General features: G+C 36.2%; 1 protein-coding gene across 9 annotated transcripts in view; it reads left to right on the forward strand.

Annotated features, from left to right (window-relative positions):
* ODF2L (outer dense fiber of sperm tails 2 like) overlaps positions 1 to 17,474 on the forward strand; it is a 56,699-nt gene that overhangs the window by 18,048 nt on the left and 21,177 nt on the right. Inside the window, exons 2-8 of one of the 9 annotated variants that reach the window (XM_081225965.1) lie at positions 504 to 570; positions 8,261 to 8,433; positions 10,579 to 10,711; positions 11,387 to 11,512; positions 13,082 to 13,141; positions 13,269 to 13,340; positions 13,889 to 14,005. In XM_081225965.1, coding sequence (XP_081082091.1) covers positions 8,321 to 8,433; positions 10,579 to 10,711; positions 11,387 to 11,512; positions 13,082 to 13,141; positions 13,269 to 13,340; positions 13,889 to 14,005 — 621 coding nt within the window. In that variant the 5' untranslated portion in view covers positions 504 to 570; positions 8,261 to 8,320. The other 8 variants (XM_081225964.1, XM_081225966.1, XM_081225967.1 and 5 more) reach the window with 8 other exon arrangements.

Genomic DNA, 17,474 nt, shown 5'->3' on the forward strand with positions numbered 1-17,474 from the left:
CTTGGTGGAACGTTTCACAGGTGGTCAAGTGTTTAAAGATATTTGGGGAAATTGGGGGTTTTGAATGGGCTGGAATGAACTGTTATTTTCCCATTTATGTAAAACTGGAATAAGGGATCTTTCTATCCAAAAGTTCACTATCCAACAAGATTTCAGCAACAGATTAGATTTAGAGGATGAGGGATGCCGTATGTACTTTACCTGGACAATTCAGTTAAATAAGTCAATTTGAGAATCTTATGTAATCATTTTGAGATTTTGTGAATGTTTCCTCTTGAATGTCTTACACAGGTGGTAACTTATAATACCAATGCAATTTAATTAAAATAAGTATTTTTCTTAACAGCAGCCTAACTTCTGTGTACAATTATTTTTCTAATTATGGCAAGTTAGCAAGTTTAGCTAGAATCCCAGCTTAGTGCTAGAAAAATCCCAAGAATTATGTTCCTTGCCCCCAACTCTACCTGTCCTCTTCCTCTTTTCTTTTCTTTTTTTTTTTGCAGATGAGAGGACTAGCCCAGAGAAGCTAGTTGACTTGCCGAAGGTTATGATGCATCAGTGAGAGAGTATGTACGTAAATCCCCAGTTCCCAGTGCTTATTAACATTTGCATATATGGAAGCTAATGTGTTGGGGAACTTTTTTTTTTTTTCACACACACACTGTATTTTATTTTTACAAGAGATAAATAAACTGGTTGGGGAACTTTTTGCTGGACAATCATATAGCTGGGGGAGGGGGGGCGGCGGGGGGGGAAGCATTGCTGGAATTATCAGTAGAAAATATTCTTTAGTGAAACCAATAAGACGTATGCCATGGTTAAACTGCTCAGTTGATAGTGCCTCTATTTGTGAACCTAATGTGATAGCCTACGATTTTGAACGTTAGGTTGAGGCGTTGGATAACTTTTTTTTTTTTACTTTTCCAAATAGAATCTGGCCTTGTTCCGTTTATAAACCATACCAGCTGGCTGTAGCACAGATACAAATAATTTGTGACCTGAAAGATTCCTTCGAGATCACCGTCCGGCTCCCTCATTTAACAGGAGAAAATAGGCCCAGGGAATGATCTCAGATAAACAGATTTTAGCTGTTTACATTTATAACGAGCTTTCTTCCAACGTGGTTGCCTTGGCTTTTTCAAATCTCCTCCTTTAAAAAGCAAAAGCAGGACACTTGCAGGCCAAGTGTCAGAAAATTTGGAATCCATCGGCCTTATTTCCCTTTCTGGTTGAACTCAGGATTTTTTGGTAACTACACACAAATGCTACCCTTCTCGGAAAACAAACGGTCGCGGGGTCGGGGGAGTTCACTGGGAGAACCAACAGAGAGACAAAGCTCCTCTCCCGGGCTCCTCCCCCTCACTCCTGCCAATAGCAGCAGACGCCGGCGCTCGCTTTCCCGAGCTCGGCCAATTGGCTGCGCCGCTGCGAGCCCGACGGAAGGGGCGGGGCGGCCGTTGCCAGAGAAGCCACTTGCTGGTTACCAACTCCGCTTTGTCCCGCTTGCACCTTGTTGGGCATTCTGCCACCGCGAGCCGTTCTAGGAGTTCGCCTGCTTCCCGCGTCGAGTCCTTGCCTTCCTTCCTAGCTTTCACCCACTGCACTGCCCCCCGCGTCCCGCTCCGTTCTAGCCGACCCAGGGCTGGAGAACACAGGTATGCTCACGGGCGGCTTGCGCTAACATTCACCGAGCGTCAGCCTTGGCGGCCCCGGCGGACCCCTTTCACAGCGGAGCGGCGGCGGGCTGACGTCACGGCGACGTACTGACGCAGCGGTAGGGACGTCGGCGTGCTTTTGAAGCGGGAAGCAAGCTTCCTCGGCTGGAATTGCCGAGGGTCAGTTACCGCGGGCAGCTCTGGGGGCGGGGCGGTGGCCACGGTGGGTCACGGAAGTGAGAGGCCCTCGCGTCCACCCAAAACTGACCTCAGCCGCTTTCTGCGTACACCGTCCTCTACCCCCAGACAGCCTGGGCTTGGGAAAGGCAGCGAGGAAGTGTGTGGTCCCTGGGACAGCAGGGCAGATCTTAGCCGAGGTGGGCTTGTCCAGGACGGAGCCCTGACCCGGCCGGCCCCGGGCACTGCATCGTTTCTTACCGAAATAGTGCTCTCTTACGTATACGGCTGGTTTTTAAATGCCCACCATATAATGTGCCAGACTCTGGTAAGCTCCGGGGCTCCTTAAGTAAAGAATACTCCAGGCCTCGGGAAATAATTGGTTCTCCAGGGTCCTAGAGTGCAGCCTCTACTCCTTTAAGTGTGTGGTTTGGGCAGGTCACTAACGTTACTGCCTTCAGCTTCCTTATCTGTAAAATGAGGAGGATAAGTCACTTTAGAGTGGTTGTAATAAAAGAGACTATGTTAACCAGTGCCAGGTTTTGAGTAGGTGGTCAGTAAGTGGTGCTTGTTTAGTGAGGAAACCATAGCCAGACTTCGGCTGGTGTTGGGGATAAAGTCTATTGCAGAGACGAAGTTTCCCTATCACCTCACACATAGTAAGGTTTCAGGTGTTTGTGAACGAATGAGGTTCTTGGAGTAGTTTTAAGCACCACTTGGTTAGTTATGGTTAAAGGAATAGACTGCGGTAAGCTTGTCGACTTTTAAAATGTGTTTGATACCTTTCTGCTTTAATAAGATTGTCACGGCAATGTTTGTCTTGGCCCTTAACAACCAGGTATCCATTTTTTGCTTCTCATTTTCTTCTAATTTCACAATTGATGTGTATTAATAGGATAGTTTTTGCATCTCAAACACCCAGAGGTATGAGAAAATGGCTTTGTTTATATTGCTACTAATCACTGCTTAGTTTGTGCAAGTGACCGAGACCCAAGGATCTGGGTATAGCAACGAGGTTGACAGAACATCTATCCCCTTGGGCACAGTTCTGTTGGAAGTCAGTAATTGTTCTCCTGGGCTCTGGTTTAGTAGAACTCAGTCAATTTTTGACTACATTGAAAATGACTTGTAATAATTCTGCAAAGAATAGATTTTGAAAGGATTGGTTTGAAGTTAAGAGTTGGTTCTATACAGACAACTCAGGCCTGCAAGTAATTTCGGGAATGGTGATTGACTCAGGACGATTTTTTTTTTTTTAAGATGAAAAAAATTAAAGAGAAGGCCTGGTGGGAAAGCAGCCCCAACAGAGTGACCAAAGGGGTCCTAAATTAAACAAACAAAACCCCCCACCTGTTTCTACTTCATTCTGTTCAAACCTCACGACAGCTTTGGCTGGCAAAGCTTCTTCTCATTTTGTAGGAGAGAGAACCAAAGGGCTATTGAAGCTAAGGGTTGTCTGTGTCAGGTGGCTCATAAGGACTGTGAACTGATGAATCTGGCCCAGTGTTCTTTCTTTTTTATATGCTGCCTCTGGGTCATCAGGAACGGTTAAATTATGTTCAGTCTATCTGTACTCTGAGAAGGAAGAAATAATACATACTTTTAAAAGATTTTCTTCAAACTGGTCTAATTTAATTTTTGTATTTAAAGGGGTAAGTAATCATTTCCTGCAACTTAGATGTGGAGCAATCCATTCAGATGGTCATGGGTAAATGAGGGGTTACATTTGATCATTTCTTTCCATACTGATCTCTTGCTATTCCTGTATTCTAATTCCTTCATTGTTTTTCATGTTTTTTTTTTAAATCATCAGTGGCAACAACTTTTGATTTCTTCAAAAATTTTTGTTGGAAAAGAATGTTGGAATTTCATCTCTCTTGAGACCCTAATAACCTGATCACTGCTTCTCCTCTCGTCTCCTCCATATGCCTAGTCCAATTTCCAAAACACCACTGTACTTACCTTTTAAAGATGCACTTCTGATCTGTCATTCTCCTGCTTAAAATTATTTAATGGTCTGTCTTAACCTTTAGGAAAAAATTCAAGCTCTTGAGCTTGGTATACAGTGTCTACTTTCATGTGTCCAGTCTCATCTTTTGCCACGTGCCCTTTCAAATCATGTTCCGTCATGATTCCTTGTTTTTGCTGGTACTTTACCCTCTATCCGGAATGCCTGTTTTCTGTTCCCTTTTGCCAAGCTCAAACTTGTTCTGCTGGGCTCTACTGAGGATCCACCTTTGGGAAGTCTCCCAGGATCCTGCCAGTTGCTTTCGCGGAACCTGATGAGTCCCCATCATAGTCTTTAGCACACTGGATTTTAGTGTTCTGCTCACTGCTCTCTCTTTAGACTTGTAGTCTGTGCCTTCAAGGAGCTCAATCTTATTCATCCTTCATTTCCTTGTACAGAACAATTTTCTTTTCTTTTTCTTTTTTTTTTTTTTTTTTTTTTTTTTGCGGTACGTGGGCCTCTCACTGTTGTGGCCTCTCCCGTTGTGGAGCACAGGCTCCGGACGCGCAGGCTCAGCGACCATGGCTCACGGACCCAGCCGCTCCGCGGCATATGGGATCTTCCCGGACCGGGGCACGAACTCGTGTCCCCTGCATCGGCAGGCGGACTCTCAACCACTGCGCCACCAGGGAAGCCCTTCTTTTTTTTTTTTTTAAATATAAACTGAATTTATGAGAGTGCTAAAACACTCTTATAAAAGGGAAGTTTGTATGTTACTTTCAGCTGTGTAGATTCTTATATTTATATTTCAGTACCTGATGGCTTTCAGATCAAAACTGAGTTCCACCACTTTCTTACTTGTAATCTTGGTCAAGCTGTTTTGTAAAACTTGGTTTCTTCAATGGGTAGCCTTTGGATGATAATAGCAACAGTGTAGGTTTTTGGTCAGTGAATGCTGTTAATAAATGGCAGCATGTCCTCATGCTGTCCTCGTGTTGAAGGGAAGGAAAATGTTTTATGTTTATCTGATAAAGGATACTGACTATTTGGGGTTAGACAATGTTCTGAACATCTTTGGTCCTGTCTTCTTGATAATTGGGTTCTCTGTGGGGCTTCATCTCAAAAGTGTTTCAGTTTGAACAATAAATTATTTGGTGACCCTAACTTGTATATTGGAACCTAACCTATGCCTCTCACTGATTAATTTTTGAGGGTAGATGGTGATGGGTATATTTGCCCTCACAGATTTAGTAGCAAGTTTAAAGAAGAACTAAAATATTACCATTTATGGAGCAATTACATTATAAACTGTATGATTCTGAGAATATTATTAAATGTTTAGGATTCTTGGTGGGCTGGAGCAGTCAGAGGAACATTTTGAGAAGGAGGGAGGACTTGGGCCTTGAAAGTATGTATGTATCCTTTATTTACAAATCAGTCACTCTTCCTGTCAACCTTTTCCCCTGTATTATCCAATCTGCAACCCTTTTATTTTTAAATTCCTTTATTCATTGGACAGAAGCATTAGCTAATTACTTTTCAAAGTTAATCTCTCTATATCAGAAAATGTTTTTTCCAGTTTTGATAGCCTTTACTGATAAGATCAGTTTTCCACTTCTGGTTATTTTTACTCTGCCTACTTCCAAATTCCGTAAACCTTTTTTTTTTTTTCACTATGGAGTCCAAAAAGGCATACAATTACTTCTCTAGTAAACTTTTGACTAGTGTTTAGAGTAGTGTGGGAAATTAGCAACATTCCTGTATCTACTTGATATTCTTTGCTGAATATTTCATAGTGAATTTTTCAGTATAAGCTGTGTGCTTTTGTTTGAAGCCAGTGGGAACTAGTTTTCCAAGGATTAGTGTTTGGCAAAACAAATTGAAATCTGCAAGATTCATATGCTAGTCTCTTTAGAGAGATTAGTTTTGAATACATACTTGGAGCTGGTTACTTTATGTAGAACAATCTAGGTGCTGCGGAAGGTCATGGACTGTGATCTTTCTTTTCTCTTACCATGGCCAGCATCATGGTCCCTGAACAGCCATCCCTCAAATGCTTGTTGCTGGCCAAAACGGAACATAGCGAAGTGAGTGTAGCTGGATCAGCATAAACCCATGACCACACCTGGAAGAAGCTTTAAGTACATGCCTTTTGGGTAGGGGACTGATAAAGTCATTTCTATATAGGAAATTTAATTCTTTAAACATTAAAAATATTTTAAATTGCTATTCTTTAGGGATTTGATCATTAAGTATGTGTGCAGAATATGTGTCTTTGTTTCACCACTAACAAGTTATACAAAAGTATAATACATTTGTAAATTGGCAGTTTATTCTACATAATTGAAAACATTTTCTGTGAAATGTCTGCTTTTCCTCTCAAGAATACATTTGGTCTCCCAAAATTATAGCATTTTTTATAAAGGCAGGATTTTTTTTGCTAAAGAAAATTATTACATCGTTCAGCACACATATGTTTTTGGTTAAAGTATTGCCACAACACAAAAATAGTGGAGTACCTTGGAACCTCTCAACAATATTTATCCTATATTCATTTCTAGATTGTGAGAATATGATAGTTGATAATTTCTATGCAAATATTTGAGACATACCCAGTTCTCTGTTTCACGTTTTGAGAAATCAGTAATGAAGATAACATTTTAGAATGTTGGGCTAAAAGTCATTCTAAAAATCCCTATTTTTATAATATGTTAGTTTTATTTGTTTACCCTTTAAGATAAGATACAATTACTTATGTTGTATGATTTTATCATGTGACAAAACTTATAGAAAAATTATATAAGTAGCTGCCAATAGCCCACAAAGCCAAGCAAGAACTCATTTAAAGTACTGATACCAAACTGAATCTTACCTCATAAAATGTTTTCAATAAATTGAAGATCTCTACCCTCTTACACTGATTTGTGAACTTTTATTTTAAATATATGAACTATTTTTCTTTTAATGATCCCTGAAAAGGTAAGTAGAAAAGCAGCAGTCTTTATTCATCTTATTCATTAATTGCTCTAAGCCTTGAGTCCTCTCCTTGAAATATTGCTTAGCTTTTACAAGGCTTATAGGTGCTGAGGATTCCAATAAATAAGACATTCTTTTTTGAGATTCCATTGTACAGAGAGATGAATATTTAAACAAGTGAATGGACAAAAGATAAGTACCAAAACTGGACAAATGAGTAGATGATAATTTTCTTGATGGCAGTGACTTATCCAAGCATATTCTTCTTCACCTTTAGGTTTGGTTTTTCATTTGATTTTGCGTATCCATATGTTTTTAATTTTTCTGGGCTACCAATAGCTCAAAATGTTGTTATGTCCTAATAACAGATGCGTGTTTGCAGCATTCAGGTAGATCATCTTAGACTATGTGTATCTTATTCAACATTTCCATTTTGACGTGAGTTGCTAGTATTGAAAAAATATGAGGATGCTTTTCACTGGCCTGTATCCTAAATATTTATCTTTCTGGTATATAGAACCTTTGGACAAAAAAAATAGATAAATTTTTACAGACAGGAAAGGATTTCTGAATTGCTAATTAAATATAGTGAATAATTTTCAACCTTTAATTTCACGTCTACTTAAAGTATTGAAAATTCTTGAACATATGTATGTTACGATACAGGTAAATAAAAATAAATTACAAAGAGGTAAAATGTCTCTGAAAAAAATGCGGAGAACCTTAAATATGACATTTGATTTTGTATAAACAAAGTCAGGGAGACACATTTCCATATATTAGATTTGAAAAAATACAGCCTTAATGATTGCCAAAGCACTAACTCATTACTTAAAATGGAATCGTTTTGAAGAAATTCATAAATATTCACATTTTAAAAATGACATCTCCAAGTTTGAGAGAAAACAATTAGATTATTTAGTAAAACTTAGAAGTAATGCCATCTGTCCATTCATTATCACCAAAGAATATCCTAGATTGAGGTTTTTTTAAAAATATTTAATTATAGGAATAAATGAATTTAATATTGAAAAGTCTACTTTAAAAAAACAACTAATCTTCTTTGTAGCTATTGTTGCCAAATACTTTCAAAAGTATCTTAAATTTTTACTGTTACAGGCATGAATAACATACATTTCCTATTGGATAAATCTAATGCAACAGAGAATGATAGTTATTCTGTGGTTTTTATATCCATTTTCTAGTCCAATTGGATTAGGATATTATTATAATACTTCAAGAAATAGACTAATAATTTCTACATTCTTGTGAGTATGTAGAAAATAGTGGGCCTTTTGGAAACTGTATGGAAGTTGGCAATCGTTGAATGATTATGCTATGCAATTTTTATACTATTTTGAATTAGTATCACAATGAGTAGCAGTTATAATTTCAAGTGTGAAATATTATTCTTTTACAGATCTTTAGGATTTTTATCTTATTGGGTAATAGCAGGAAAAAAGAATCTACTGAAATGATGTTTAATAATTAAAATATTTCCTAGATTTCAGCTTATGTGGAGAACTTGTTGTGGAAGCCACCTGTAAATCCATTTACCAAATTTATGGAGAAGCCTACAAATGATGGAAGTCATTCAGAAGAACTCTTTTCCCATTTTAAAAGTATACCAGAGAAAGAACATTTACCACGGCATGCCAGTGAAAGTCATCTCAGCTGGTATTCTCAACAATAGCAGGGGATAGCTTAATTTTTTGATTTCAGGGTTTCATGTTTTGTCCATACTGTAAATTATTTTAATCAAACACAGCATTCTTTCAAGAATATCATCTAACAGCCTAGTAATTTATATTTATTTAATCTGATTACAGATGTACTCATTTAGCAGAATTTGCCTAGTTATTTTGGAACTTAAATGAAAACAATTAAAAATTAAAACCTTACCTATAAAAAATTTTGTAAAGTATATATCTTTTTTTTTTTTTTTTTTTTTTTTTTTTTTTTGTGGTATGCGGGCCTCTCACTGTTGTGGCCTCTCCCGTTGCGGAGCACAGGCTCCGGACGCGCAGGCCCAGCGGCCACGGCTCACGGGCCCAGCCGCTCCGCGGCATATGGGATCCTCCCAGACCGGGGCACGAACCCGTATCCCCTGCATCGGCAGGCGGACTCTCAACCACTGCGCCACCAGGGAGGCCCAAGTATATATCTTTTTAACTAATGTAAATGAAAATATAAATACTATGGAATATTGGAAATATAGTTAATGAGTACTAATTCACTGTCTTTTGGGATATTGCTATCTAACAAATACCTGTCATATTTTGCTTCTTTAGTATGGAGAGTGCGCTTGTTATTTGTATGACTCATTGCTCCCAAAAATGACAGTCTTAAAATACCATGCTTGTTGCTATGGATACTATAGTCCAACTTCTAGTTTAGCTTAAATGAAAATGATGTTTGGTCATATATAATCATTCTTGACTTTGTATACATGGTTTTTAATAATGATAACTGTCTTTTGTAGCAACCATCTTCATTGGGCCCATCATTTTAAGACATCTTAAGTGGTGCTTAAGAATACAGTCTACTTCTTAGAGACATAGCCTCTAAGATGCCATTCATGTTGCTGAGCCATTACATTATGTTCCATAAAAGAAAAAAGGTGTCAATTAAAGAAAGACACAATGCTTTCTTATTGCTTGGAATTTTATTTATAAATATTGAAAAAGCTCCTTCAAACTTATACATAGATTTTTAGTCCAAATAACTCTGCGCTTATATAAAAATAAAATGTGAATGAAATAAAGTAGGTAAGGTATTCTCAAAACTTCTTTATACTCAAAGCCCAACTCTTATGAGTCACTTTTTGACTCAGAGTTATCCTTGCTATTAAGAGTATTGGTGATATGTACTGGTATTTCTTAGGAGCATCTATAACTGAAATGAAATTTATTGGTGATGGGCTCTTACAACATACAGCAAGCCTACCTTGGGGTCTTGCTTCTAGAATGTTGCTAAACATTCCTACTTCAACAACTCCTCCAATCCCTCTCTATGACCCTTTGTTGTTACGGGTTAAAAAAGTGCTGTACCCCATCTCTGGGATATTCTTCAAAACATTGGATTCTCATTCTGTAAGTTCTGGACCTGTACAGGAAAGACAGCTCAGGACTGCTTCCAGACTGACAGAGATTGTAAGAAGCATCCCAATTTCGGGATGTAAAAATGTGAGCCCCCGTACCCAAAAATGTATCTTACAGTGATACACAGTAATGTCTGTGTAAAATGTAATCAAGAAAGCAAATATTATCACTTTTGTTTTGAATGATAATAATGTTTTATAAAGCCAAATGTGAAGGATTTTTAGATAATTGGAGAGGTTTAGTTTTTTGTGTTCCATTTGTTTAGCTTACACATTTTTCTGGAGGAATTTTTTTTGTGAAAAACAATAAGGTTCAAGAAAGCATTTTGGAATAAGGTCTAGGAAGACAAATCTTTTGGCTTTGGAGTAAGGGAGAAGGAAGGGAAGAAAAAAAGACACGAACACATTCACACAAATCATTTTACAAACCGGAGAAGAGATGTTCAATAATTATCAAATAGCACAGGAGTACATTGCTGTTGGTAGTCTTTGTGTTTTACATATCTTAACATTTTAAAAACTGTCTTTCCATGTATAGTTAAGTGTAGAAAAAATATGGAAGTACAGAAAAAATTCATTTTCAGTGACAATTTACTGTTATATTTTGCAGAGCAATTTATGGAACTGTAGTATTTAATCATGTTATGCTCTGTTTGCATTAAAAGCATAACTAGCTTATGTAACAGCTTTAACTTAAATTTTATTTGTGCATATCTAATTAGCCTAAAGCAAGACATCCTAACTGAGAAGACCAAATTGGAAGCAACATTTAAGGAAGCCGAGTTAGCAACTTGTTCTGTAGAATTACTTTTGCCATTATTTAAGGACACCATTGAAGAGATTAGTTTTGAAAATGTGAGTACTTGCCGAGTGAATGTGTAATAAAATGAGAAGCTAGGATAATACTCAGAATGCATTAACTGAGGTCTCATATCTGTAGTAGTTATGCTCACATACTGGTATTTAATATAAAAAATGCAGGTTTATTAGTGTTCTTCATTCCTATGTCATTAATTGCAATTCTTTTCCTCAAAGATAATCTCAGGCATGTATTTGATGAGACGCTAAGCTAGAAAGCACCTTGGTGCTTGCCTTACCTGAGTTGAACTAGAGTCAGCTTTTCTCAAGAGTGAATTTAAAATATTCTTCATTCTCACTCTTCACTTTCACTCTTGAGAGATGAAATATATTTTCTATAGTATTGTGTGGAATAGAAACCTCCATTCTAAAAGTTCAGTGTACTAAAGTTTGAGTTAAGGACAAAAAAATAGATTGTATTCTATTAGTTTTATTAAAATAAATGCCTGAAATACTTTAGGGTTTAAGCCCTTATTTTGATTTCATTTTACTTTAGAGCCATGTAACATATACTATTTACTGCTGAAAAACCTGGCATATCTTACTACTACTATGTGCAAAAGAATGATTTTATTACTAGGAAAAAGTATTCTTTGATAATAGTAGTATTATATTTTAGAGTGTCTTAATGCTATATCTTAAAATGTGTATGTGCTTCTTATATTTTGTCAGACTGATCTTTCTGCATCCAATTTGAAGATTTCTAAACAGAAGGAAATATTAAGAAAAGAATTAGACACTTTTAAACATTTAAAACAAACTTTAGAACATCTTCTTAGAAAGACAGAACACCAACAAGTAAGAAATACTAAGCACTATTTTAATAGTGATATTTCTCACTTGAAGGGTATATTATTTCTTGAACTGTAGAAATTAAAATATTGGTATATTTGAAATGGAAATGATTCTTTTTGTTTGAAATGGCAATCATTAACCCCCACTTTCAATGTTTCATAAATAGTTTTACATGAAAGCATATTTTTATAGAAAATATATTTTTATTTTCAATCTCAAAAACTTTCATTATTTGTTATATACTTCATTTCAGTTGATTACAATAAAATACTCTTAGAATTTAAGCCCTTGTGTACATTGTATTTATACATTCATATATTCCTTTTTTAACAGTTTCACCGAGATGTAATTCACATACCATACAGTTCACCGGTTTAAAGTATGCAATTCAGTGATTTTTAGTATATTCACAGAATTGTGTAGCCATCACCACTATCAACCTTAGAGCATTTTCTTCACTACAAAAAGAAACCCATTGCCCTTTAGAATTTTACTTCCCATCCCCACTACCCCCTCTTTAGTCCATTATCTACTTTTTCTCTATCTATGGATTTGCTGATTTCAGATATTTCATATAAATGAAGTCATACGTATGTATGACCCTCAAAATGAATAAACATTTTTCGTTCTCATTTAAAATATCTACATGGAATTCTGTTATTGATTTGCTGTAATTCTTTTTTTTTAAATTTTTATTTTATTTATTTATTTTTGGCTGTGTTGGGTCTTCGTTTCTGTGCGAGGGCTTTCTCTAGTTGCGGCAAGCAGGGGCCACTCTTCATCGTGGTGTGTGGGCCTCTCACTATCGTGGCCTCTCTTGTTGCGGAGCACAGGCTCCAGACGCGCAAGCTCAGTAGTTGTGGCTCACGGGTCCAGTTGCTCCACGGCATGTGGGATCTTCCCAGACCAGGGCTCGAACCCGTGTCCCTTGCATTAGCAGGCAGATTCTCAACTACTGTGCCACCAGGGAAGCCCCCTGCTGTAATTCTTTAAAACATTTCTTTTTGCTAGACTTTAGGCTGTTTATAATTTTTACCTGTTTACAATCAGCATTGTGAGCCTCCTTTGTATACAAGATTTTTATTTCATTGGCTTGTACTTTATGAGGCATTATTTAGAAATTAATTTAGTAAATTAACTGATTTCATAAATTGTGGATAAAAATTGATTTGGGGGGCTTCCCTGGTGGCGCAGTGGTTGAGGGTCCGCCTGCTGATGCAGGGGACACGAGTTCGTGCCCCGGTCTGGGAGGATCCCACATGCCGCGGAGCGGCTGGGCCCGTGAGCCATGGCCGCTGAGCCTGGGCGTCCGGAGCCTGTGCTCCGCAACGGGAGAGGCCACAACGGTGAGAGGCCCGCGTACCGCAAAAAAAAAAAAAAAAATTTGGAACACTTAAGCAAAAATCTTTCTGATGGTTAACTTTTTAAAAAACTGAAGTATGCATAGTAGTTGTCCATATGCATAGTAGTTGTCCATATTAATTTCTTAAGTGATGCTTATTCCATTTTCTACTTTTTTATGTAGAGAAATATAGTTTGTGAACACTGATTTACAACTTCTTTTTTCCACAGAGAGGGGACAGTTTATCCACCTTGTTAGAGAAGCTAGCTGATAATGAAAGTGAAAACACTGTAAGTCTTTTTAGACTTGGTGTCTATTTTTTTGAAATTTTTTATTTGTATGCTGGTTGGTTTTATAAAATTAGCCAGCATTATCCAAGTTGTGATATTTCTAACTTTTACATTATATTTGCTGAAGAATCTTAAGACGAAGGTACTTGAAAAGGAGACCTATATCCAAGAACTTTCTTGTTTGTTTCAGAATGAAAAGGTAAGCAAATTTTGAGCTAATTCATCAAATTTTCTTAATATTGACTCCCTCTTTCTCTTCTTTCCATCCGGGCCCCCATATCCTCATAAATACATATAGAAATATTTTTAGATTATTTGGATATTTTTACAAGTTTTATGCATCAAATATAATATCTTAATTTTTTAGAGTTTTTTTTTTCTTCTTAGATTTTTGTGGTATTTCATTCAGGGTACTTGGCCTAAGTCAGGGACCTATGTATAAATATATATTTCAATTTTAGTATAAGTTAAGGAATTTCTGTGTTTGTAGGAGCATTTTAGACATACCCATAATTTTACTTAGAAGGACAGACAGGAACTTTTAAAAAGATAATTAGGAGTTATTAAATAAAAAAGGGGAGGAGAAAACATCCCCCTGGTTTTATATAAAATCCATTTGTAATTGGGGAAGTGTTGTACTTTGCTCTTTAGCAACTTTTTAGATCACGTCTAAGTACCGTAAAGTTCAATATTGTGAAGAAATACATCAAATAACACATTTTTGCTTTGTTTTGTTTTCTCTTATAGGCAAATGCTTTGAAAGCAAGCCGTTTGTCACAATCAGTAAAAGTAGTACATGAACGACTACAGTTCCAAATTCATAAAAAGGAAGCAGAGAATGATAAATTAAAAGAACACATAAAGGTTATAAATATTCACCCATTTTTATAGTTTAATTGATAAAAGTAATGGACAACAATAAAGTCTTAATTTTGGAATTTAGTGGTTTTGAAAATTCAATTTAAGTGTTGCCATGGGAAGTACATATTTGAGGTAAATCTTAAGATTTCTGGTTTGTCTAAAGATTTGGCTCCAAATACCAATATAAAAAAATAAAATGCTGTGACTTTTTAGTACCAACCTGGGAAAGATTTATAAAGCTCGAATTACTTTAAAAATCTCTCCTATTATCAGTTAATTTATATGTATTTGGAAAATTTGTTAAATATAAAACAGAAAATTAAAATACTGAAACCATTAATATTTGGTATATAGTATTTAGTCTTTTATGCATCTATACATATACATACATACTCTCACACGTACTTAGTAAGCAGACAATATACTAATGGTAATAACGTTAAGATCAGTTAACCTAGTCTTGGTGTTTAGATAATTGAGTAACCTCCTTGTTACACAGTTTAGCAGGATAATTAAGAGGAATTTTCTGGTTTAAACTGAGCAGTTTAAATATTCTTGTGGAAGTCTCACAGTCACTTTGAGATGAGAGTTTGAGGTTGCTGTGGTATGACACAAGCTAACTGGATCTACTGTCGTTATTTTTGCCAACGGAAAAGAAGCAGTGTTCTTGCTTTTGGAAGAAGTGTGTAAAGACAAACCTCACTGAGCGTGAGGACTTCTGTGTTAAATTTCTGTTTGCTTTTATCCTCCTGAATCACGGCAGATGTCTGCAGTCCAGGCACATGTTTCAAGACTGCATATGGGGGGGTTGTTTATTTTTTCTTCAATGGCAAAAAGCTTTTGCCCATCAAAGGGACATTAAGCAGGCTTATGTGGGATATAAATTTTGTCTTTTGTCTGCCTACAGGTGCTTTTAAGCACTTTCCCCCAAAGATTCCCTGTGTTTTTTGCATCGGTGTCCTAGGGCACTGCAGATGAACTAGAGTTGAAATTGCCTTGCTCTCTCATGGTAAATACAAGAGAATACATGTAATTTAACATCTCAGATCATATACTTCAGTTTATCTTACTTACACAATTTTTAATTTTGTCCTCAAATAGCAGTTGGGGAAGTTCTTGAAAATACTTTCTTCAGTTTAAAAATAAAATATTAAATAACTTTTTAAAGTTAAGTTTAACAGTTCCTTTTTAGATAATTAGGAGAGTGAATATAAGGCTAAAATCCTAAGTTTTGCCATGATATTCACCTGTCTAATACTTTGAGTTCACATCCCCTTACAAAATGCTACTGTTTAGAAATGATTAGAAGAAGTTGCGTTAGGTCATGGATTTTTTTTACATTCTTTCTAACACACAGTTTTGGAATTTATTTAGGTTTAACAAGTTGTTTTTTTTTTCTTTAAGACTACAAACACAATGAACGAATTCAGTTTAACAATATAAATTTCATTTTTTTAGTATTGTTGATGACTCAAAAATTGTATTGCGTCTTTTAAATTTTTTAATTACATTATAATTCTCTGAGAACTACCCCAAAGGTACTTTGAACTCATTTTTCTTCCTAGATCTTTAAACTATAGTAATTAGAGTTAGAATATTTTCACATTTTAGAAGAGACAGAGAATAATTATCTTTATAATATGCTGCAAATATAAGTCTTTGGAAATAGGAAAAGGCAAATAGTTGACTCTAAATATACATCCATTCACTTGGCAAATGACTGTGAAGGGGTTATTTTGAAACTATAAAAATAATTTGATAGTTTTAGCACACTTCCTAATAGTGTTCAGGCATGGGATTTGATCAATCTAGTGGGAAAGTCTTGACTGGAACCTTGTTCAAAAAAATTTATTGCACCTTTAGTGATAAAGGATTTTTAACTGAAAGCGTAGCTGTTATTCATGATGTGATGATGACACCCTGCGGTTTTGTAGAGGAATGACAGGTGTATTTCTTGGGTTGGTGGAGAGGGTTCTTCGCTTCTCTTAAGTAGATTTTTTATACTTATTTAAAATGTTTTCCCCAACTACGTATTAAAACGTTTTGTGGGACTTTTTAGTTTAGATAGATTTTTAAAGACGATTTAGGAATGTTTTGCTTCTTCTCGTAGTCCACCAAGTTACTTTTCAAAGAGATCAAGTCTTTAGATCTTGTTTAAGATGTACTTTTAAAAAAATTTATTTACTTTTATTTTTTAACATCTTTATTGGAGTATAATTGCTTTACAGTGCTGTGTTAGTTTCTGCTTTATAATAAAGTGAATCAGCTATACATATACATGTATCCCCGTATCTCCTCCCTCTTGCGTCTCCCTCCCACCCTCCCTATCCCACCCTTCTAGGAGGACACAAAGCACCGAGCTGATCTCCCTGTGCTATGCGGCTGCTTCCCACTAGCTATGTGTTTTACATTTGGTAGTGTATGTATGTCCATGCCACTCTCTCACTTCGTCCCAGCGTACCCTTCCCCCGCCCCATGTCAAGTCCATTCTCTACATCTGCATCTTTATTCCTGTCCTGCCCCTAGGTTCTTCAGAACCTTTTTTTTTTTTAGATTCCATATATATGTGTTAGCGTACGGTATTTGTTTTTCTCTTTCTGACTTACTTCACTCTGTATGACAGACTCTAGGTCCATCCACCTCACTACAAATAACTCAATTTTGTTTCTTTTTATGGTTGAGTAATATTCCATTGTATATATGTGCCACATCTTCTTTATCCATTCATCTAAGTGTCGATGGACACTTAGGTTGCTTCCATGTCCTGGCTATTGTCAATAGTGCTGCAGTGAACATTGGGGTACATGTATCTTTTCAAATTATGGTGTTCACAGGGCATATGCCCAGTAGTGGGATTGCTGGGTCGTATGGTAGTTCTATTTTTAGTTTTTTAAGGAACCTCCATACTGTTGTCCATAGTGGCTGTATCAATTTACATTTCCACCAACAGTGCGAGAGGGTTCCCTTTTCTCCACACCCTCTACAGCATTTATTGTTTGTAGATTTTTTGAGGATGGCCTTCTGACTGGTGTGAGGTGATACTTCATTGTAGTTTTGATTTGCATGTACTTCTTAATCTCAAGTTTAGTGGAAATTAAGCATACTTATTGTTGATCAAAAAGTAGAAAAGCTCCATCTTTTACTGAGTCCTTTAATTTTTTTTATTAAAGTGTCCAAGGAATGGAAGACTAAAACTTAAATTCTGTAATAATTTTACATTCTTTTCAGAATTACACAACTTTCAAAAAATGTAAAAGCATTAAAATCTTAAGTCTTTAAGTTCTTAGATAGTTAGTACTCAAATACTTTTAAATAGGAAGTCTTAAGATAATTTGAAGTGAAAACATGAGAGTTATCACACTAAATCATATCCATCTTTCACCCAACCTAATGTTCTGTGTCTAGTTATATCCTCAAGAAATATGTAAGGAAACAGTCATGTCAATTAACACTATCAAATTCAATGGATAGA

The sequence above is a fragment of the Mesoplodon bidens genome (genome assembly GCF_964165515.1).
Source record: "Mesoplodon bidens genome assembly, chromosome: 2".
Taxonomy (NCBI): domain Eukaryota; kingdom Metazoa; phylum Chordata; class Mammalia; order Artiodactyla; family Ziphiidae; genus Mesoplodon; species Mesoplodon bidens.